This window comes from Mastomys coucha, unplaced genomic scaffold (genome assembly GCF_008632895.1).
Source record: "Mastomys coucha isolate ucsf_1 unplaced genomic scaffold, UCSF_Mcou_1 pScaffold1, whole genome shotgun sequence".
Lineage (NCBI taxonomy): Eukaryota > Metazoa > Chordata > Mammalia > Rodentia > Muridae > Mastomys > Mastomys coucha.
Genome location: NW_022196891.1, coordinates 49,897,241 through 49,904,217, shown reverse-complemented (window position 1 = coordinate 49,904,217; position 6,977 = coordinate 49,897,241). Strand labels below are relative to the sequence as shown.

The 6,977-nt window shown below is 47.3% G+C and overlaps 1 protein-coding gene across 1 annotated transcript in view; it reads right to left on the bottom strand.

Moving 5' to 3' along the window:
* Positions 1-6,977, bottom strand: part of Ncf2 (neutrophil cytosolic factor 2) — a 36,208-nt gene that overhangs the window by 10,988 nt on the left and 18,243 nt on the right. Inside the window, exons 5-9 of the mRNA XM_031384859.1 lie at positions 6,270-6,377; positions 4,719-4,778; positions 3,414-3,457; positions 687-828; positions 427-495 (exon numbers count right to left, since the gene is read on the bottom strand). Coding sequence (XP_031240719.1) covers positions 427-495; positions 687-828; positions 3,414-3,457; positions 4,719-4,778; positions 6,270-6,377 — 423 coding nt within the window. The remainder of the gene's footprint in view (positions 1-426; positions 496-686; positions 829-3,413; positions 3,458-4,718; positions 4,779-6,269; positions 6,378-6,977) is intronic.

Genomic DNA, 6,977 nt, shown 5'->3' with positions numbered 1-6,977 from the left:
CAGTTCAGAGGAGATAGCTGCTGCTTTAGACCCAGTATGTTTTAGATAGCCTCAAATGTACCTCAACTGTTGAGCTGCCAGACTTTTTATTTCTCTTTTACAATGATTGTAAAAGCCTCATGTAATATTTAAAGAAATACACTCAGATTTTACACCACCCGTGTGTAGTCTGTTTGTCAAAGCCGAATCCCGTGCCCACCTGGCCAGAATCCCGTGTCCCGCGGAACAGGGACCCCGCGAGAAATCCCGGTCCGTGACACACTTCCACACAGGCTTAGTTCTGGGCATCTGATAGCAGTTCAGACAGCCCAGAACTACCTGAGTCTGTCTTCTGTGACAGAGAGTCCATCCCTTTCACATCCCTTTCAACTCTAGAGAGTTGTGTGAAGGGTGAGAGAAACAGGTTAGCCCTCTGCACAATAGTACCTGGGGCTGTGACTGAGGGTGAATCCGAAGCTCAACCGGCTCCAGGTAGTTGCAAGGGACAAGTCCCTTCTGCAGCGTCACATTCCAGAATCCAGAAGGGAAAACAAAGATTCATTAGTACCCAGAACACAGAACAGCCTGTAGCCATGGGTAGGGATAGGACATAGATGGTGACCCTTGGGAGTTCTGCAAATAATGCAGCAGATACTGTCCTGTCCCTATGCCCTTAGTACCTCCCTCTGACCCCTCCCCTCCCATACCTGTCCATTGAACATGACTGTGGCCCAGTTATCACTGCCCTTCTTCAAGACAAAGACGATGTTCCCAGGCATGACCTGTAGCTCTTCGGGCGTCTCTGGCACAAAGCCAAACAACACACGGTGTGCCTCACCTTCCAGAGCCCTGATGGGTACACAGAAGACTGAGCCGACCATTCATTCAGCTTGGACCATATCCCCTTAATGGAAAAGCACCTGAGGCCAGAGACTTAGCTTGGTGCTCATTCTAACTCCACATCTTACTGCCTACAAGACCAGTGCCAGTGCTGCCTAGGACCCCAAGAAGACAAGGCGAGAGACTACGTGAGTGTGTTCTGTAACACATAGGAGAACCCCTTGTCCTCAGGGAATGCGATCCAGGAACCCAAGAGATGGGTGAAGCCTTGTGTGTCCTATGCTTCTCCTACACCAACATACACAAATGTGTTGATGCTCACTTTAGAGCTGAACACACCACACGGCATGCTGGGAACTCCTGTAGCCTGTGGTGTGCCAGCAGGTCCAGAGTAAGTTCCTTGCCCTTAGCACTTAATGAATAGAAGAATGCTCTGTGTAACACACACACACATACACACACACACCCATTACTCATTTATTTTGTCTTTGTTTCTTGAGACAGGCTGGCCTGTGCTTTCAGCAATCCTCCTGCCTCTGTGTCTCAAAGGTGGGGATTGGAAATGCGAGGCTCTCTACCTTGTTCATTATTACTCTATGAAGTCAACTTTCACGTTTGAACACAAAAGACAACTTTATAGCTTTGGCATAAACAAATGTGGCTCTCAGTACTGCACTTGTGCTTTGGACCTATTGTTAAGGAACACAGAGGGTACAAATACCATGACACTGTGCCAGTCCTTCCCAAAAGATAATATTTTTGCTTTATTTTATTGAACTTGCTTCATTTCTATTTTTCTTTTCTTTTCTTTTTTTAAAGATTTTATTTAATTTAAGTATATGAGAACACTGTAATGTCGTCAGACACACCAGAAGAGGGCATCAGATCCCATTACAGATGGTTGTAAGCCGCCATGTGGTTGCTGGGAATTGAACTCAGGACCTCTGGAAGAGCAGACAGTGCTCTTAACCACTGAGCCATCTCTCCAGCCCCCATTTCTATTTTTCAAACTTTAGTTTTCATTTCTGGGGAGCATATGTGCGTCCGTGCACACGTGGAGGTTAGAGGACAATTCTGTGCAGTCATTTCTCTCCTTCCACCTATATGTGAGTTTGAGGATACAGCTCAGGTCACCAGGCTTGCACAGCTGGCTCCTCTACCCTCTCAGCATCTCATGACCACTGTTTTGGTTTGGTTTAGTTTTGCTTTAATTAACACACACACAGTATTAGGTTTCATGCTGGCATTTTTCAAATAAAATCTGACTTTGTTGATTTTTCCTCCTTCTCTCTCAAACCCCACTCACCCCACCCCAGGACCTTTTACACACACATACACACACACACACACACACACACACACACACACACACAGAACCATCCTCTCCTGTGTTCATGTCACTGGTATCCCATTACCCTCTCCCTCCCTTTCTTTAACCTTCCTTTTGTACTCTCTTGGCCTGACAGCCGAGAGACAGCTATCAGTCCTGTGTGGACAGATAGCTACTGAGTGGCCATCCAGCAAGTGGCACACAGCAAGGATATATATCCCTGGGGGAATGAATCCCAAGCGGGTGGGATTGCCTCACGCTGCTCAGAATGGAAAGCAATTTAAAACTTCTTGTAGTTGTTTCTTTGCTTGTTTCTCAGACAAGGAGGGAGATTATTTGGCTCTAGCTGGCCTCTAACCACCCCCATATACCTGAGGCTGGCCTCAATCCTTATCCTCCTTTCTCCCTAAGGAAGATCTTGCCTTCAATAGACAAGAAGTATGGGCAGGGGAGTAACAAAGGCAGAAGGCAATGAACACCAGGGGAGAGACCGCCTCGGACAGCCTTGTGGGAAGTGGATGGAGAGCCAGCAGAGAGCTAGACAATGAAAGGCACAGCTACTCCTCCACATCTGGAGAGTCTCATCCATGCTGCCTCAGTGTGCGAGGGAGGCTACCTTGGAAACTGACCATGGGATGTAATTAATGTTCGTTTGTGCTTAGCCCTGTCCTTGCTTACAAAGTCCCTTCCTGATGATGTAGGGAATATAGCCTCTCCAACCTCGAGAACTTAGGAATGAGCTCCTTCAAGCCCTTCACTTCAGCATCGCTTGTAGCACCCTGCCCCCCGACACACACAGTTTTCCTGACCCCCTTTATTAGAGGGGGAAAAAGGCTTGCTTTGTTCCTTAGAAGGATTTTTTTAGCTGAGGTTAGCCCCCTTTGCTTCTCAGTTTACTGAGTGAATTCCTTTTCTTGAGCCTTTCCCCTTCTTCAGAAAATGCTTGTCAATGGTGAGGGACAGCACCCACACAGGAAGGAGACTTTGTGATAGTTTCTGGAATCTAGAGAGCTTCTGAGGGGCCTATAGTCAGTACAAGACTGACTTTTCACCTCTGACCTGGGCTTTCACATCAGTGACCTCCTGTTCTAAGGTGGCCACGCCCACTGGGACACCAGATTGCTGCAGCATGATAATCCCATCCCAACTCCATCATTTGGTTCTAACCTTATACAGGAGAAACCTACCATCCTTTACATCTTTACTGCCATCAAGTCAGACGTAGAGTGTGGGCATTCTGCATGCTGACCTAAATCTTACTTACCTGAAGATCTCTGGGGTCTTGGGTCTGGGCGGAGGCTCTGCTGACTTTGGAACATTCAGGAAAAATGAAGAAAGTGAGGATGACCAGAGAAAGAATGGGGGGTGGGTGGGAGAACAGACTGTTAATGGTAATTTGGAACATTCTCCAGATCCAAAAACAAAGACTTCTTCTCTGGTTGGTCTCCAGGGCAAAGGCAGGATTCAGGAAACCTGCCACCCACCTGGGCTGGGCCTCACCAGTGCAGCTGCTGCCTGACCCAGAGCTGGTGTCTGGAGAAGGTTTTGTTGACCTCGAGCCTCAACTCGACTTTTTCCAAAAGCTCTGGTCTACAATTAATGTTTGCCACAATATGTGACCTTTCTGGATATTTAAAATCAACTCAGCATCCACTGGGCAGACAAGAACCTCCCTTTAATGTATATTCCCTGTTCTGCACTGAATCACATGGAGTCCATCATCTGGGACATTCCTTCCTTGTCCTCCAGCTGGGCTGATACTCCCAGGATGACAGCCAGCCTCTCTCCAACTTTAATGATCTAGATGCTGGCCCTTTCTGCCCCTGTGCTCATCCTGTCCCCACAGCCAGCACAGGTCACAGGCAGCAATCATCTTGCCCCAGATTTGGGGTGAGGATCAGTGCTGCCCCTGAGAGCTGCCCCTGACAGTAGGGGGTCATCCTGCAGATGGCAGGAAGGTGCTGAGGTCTACGGCCCTTTCTTTTGCTCCTGTTGATCACTCTTCTTACCTGCCACCCTGTTATGCAACCAAGCTTGAGATGTCCTTAAAATCTGCCTCACTGGCTTCCTGTTACAAGCTTTGTCTCTGTCTCTGAACTGACTGTCAAATGCCATCGGGACCATCTCTCTGAGCCCAGCTTGGGCTGGCAGCCTGCCTTGTGTTCCCAAAGGAATCTCTTGTACAGGAGCAAATGGAAAGAGCCAAGAGAGTCAAAGCCCCTAGGCTCCAAGCCCTGGCATTCCATCCCCCGCAACACACACACCTGAAACCATGGAGAGGCTTCATTACAACTTCCTGAGTGCAGTAGATACTCAAGGTCTCATGAGGTGGTCAACAGATCTCTTAGGACTTATAAAGATTGGATTGGGATTTGGAAGAGTCAGTGAACCAGCAGCAGAGAACAGGAGACAGAGAAGACAGGGCGGGCTCCCAACCAGTCATGTAAACTGGGACTGACAGTAGGGGGTCAGACGCTCAGCTATGCTGAGAGGTGGCTGAAGGGTGTGATCAGTTTGTCAGCCCACTTCCTCTTACTGGGGGCTATTTCCTAGAGATACCCAGCCTCACCTGTGGCTGCAGAGGGGCGAAGCCAGAAAAGTTGTCCTGGTGAACCACAGATGCTACAACCTGAAACAGACAAGAGAGGGTGACCGTGCTGCTGCCAGGTTGTTTGCCAACCACTGTGTCTTTCTGAAAGACCACCTCCTTCCTCAAACCACAGAGCCACTGTCACTTGTGTAGGTTCCAGAGGGAGATGGGAGGTGAGGTACCTCTTACCTTCTCTTTTAGTAAAAAAAAAAAAAAAGGAAAGGAAAGGAAAAAAAGGGAGAAAAGCTGCAGGCATTCATATAACATCAAATTAATAACCATTTTAAGTGAAAATTCTGTGTTATTTCATACCCACAATACTTTGCGATGTTATCTGGTGCCAAAACATTTTAATCACCCCCCCCAAAAAAGAAAATGTTGGAGCTACTAAGAAGATTACAGTCTTCTCTGCTAGCCTGGCAACACATGTTTATAAAGATTTTATATAAATAGAATTGTATAGTGTGTGCCTTTCTCCTCATTTTTCATGGTGTGTGTGTGTGTGTGTGTGTGTGTGCGCGTGTTATTCCTAGGGGCACATCTGTGTGTGTCTGAACATGCAAGTAGAGGTTGCAGGTTAATCTAAGGATTATCCTCATTTTCTCTTCCACCTGATTCAGTAGAGCAGGGTCTCTTGGTCAAACTCTGAGCTAAATGCTGTGGATAGTCTTCACTGTCTCCACCTTCTGACACTGGAGTCGCCATGGCTACCTGTGCAGGTTCTAGGGATCTGGAATCCAGTCCTCATGTTTACACAGACAGCACTTTGACAACTGAGCTATCTCCCCAGCCCTCAGCCATGGCTTTTGTGTTTCTTCTAGATGACATGTATCTCCATCTTTGTGGTACTTATCCTTCTTGTCGGTGCATAGTCTGCTGTATGGACATAACACACTGCATATATCCATTCATGGACTGATGACTCTTTGGGGGGTATTTCTATTAGTCTCTATGATCCTGACAGGTCCAGCTACCCAGACTGGGCAATTCACATGTCCAAACTGTCAAAGTCAAATGCAGATCGGATAAGGTAATACTACCTCACTTCAAGTCATGTCTGAAAGAATTTAAGAACTGTGTTCAGAAGAAATGCAGCTAAAGAAGGATTCTGGGCATAGGGCTGAGAAAATGGAAGGGGTTCCCCAGAATTCTGAGCAGTATATTGCAAGAGCATTGAGCCAAGGTCATCTCCTGATGCCCTCTCCCATAACACTCTCTCAACTCGCAGTGAGCATCCCCACCCCCACTATGTTGTTTTTCCTTTGCCTTTGTCCCAAGATTCAGCATCCTAGGAAGAAACTCAGGAGATAGTGAGGGTCAGGATGATGGAAGGAACTGGAAGGTCCTGGAGAGAATAAACTGGATGTGTTTGTTCTTAACTGTCGGCAAGATCTTCACTGCCATCCCTGAATGCCACAGGGTTGGGGGGGGAGAAGGGGAGAAGAAGGGGGCATGTCTTCTTGAAGCCCTTCCCCCAGGCCCCATGCAATCTAGGGCGGGGAGAAGGAGAAAGATGGACAGACCACTTACTGTAGCCTTGCCCAGATAGTCCTTTCTGGCCAGCTGAGCCACCTGCCTCTCATTTGGACGGAACAGCCTACCCACAGGGATCACCACGGGCTCGAACAGCTTCTGCTTCTGTAATAGAATGATCAGTCACATGTCACTCAGCAATATCGGGTTCATTCTGAGCAATACACTGTTAGGTGAGCTCCTCCTGCGAGCATCATCCTAGAGTGTGCCTGGACAACCTTGATGGTTCAGCCGTTGTGGAATATGTGATTGGTGGGCTAAAAATATTTGTATCTCTCAGAACTGTATCTCTGAGAGTGTCTGAGAATGGGAGTGATAAAATCATTCCTGCTTTCCTCATCAAATGGATCACTGGAAAACATCTCAAGAGAAGAGCTCTTTCCAACCATAGCAGCTTGTTATTTGAGAGGGCTAAGTGGGAGGGGTTGGGGTTATTTATTACTAATTCAATGCATTTTGATTGTAGTCAGCTAAATCCTCCTCTTAACTCCTACCAGATCCACCCTCACCTCCTTAATCTTCATAATGTTGTGTCCTTTGTTTATTTGTTTGAAACAGGGTCTTACTGTGTAGTCTTAGCTGGTTTGGAACTCACGTTGTAGACCAGGCTGACCTGGAATTCACAGAGATCTTTCTGTCACTGCCTCTGCAGTTCTGGGACTAAAGGTATATGCCACCCACCATATCCAGCCTTTTTTTTTTTTT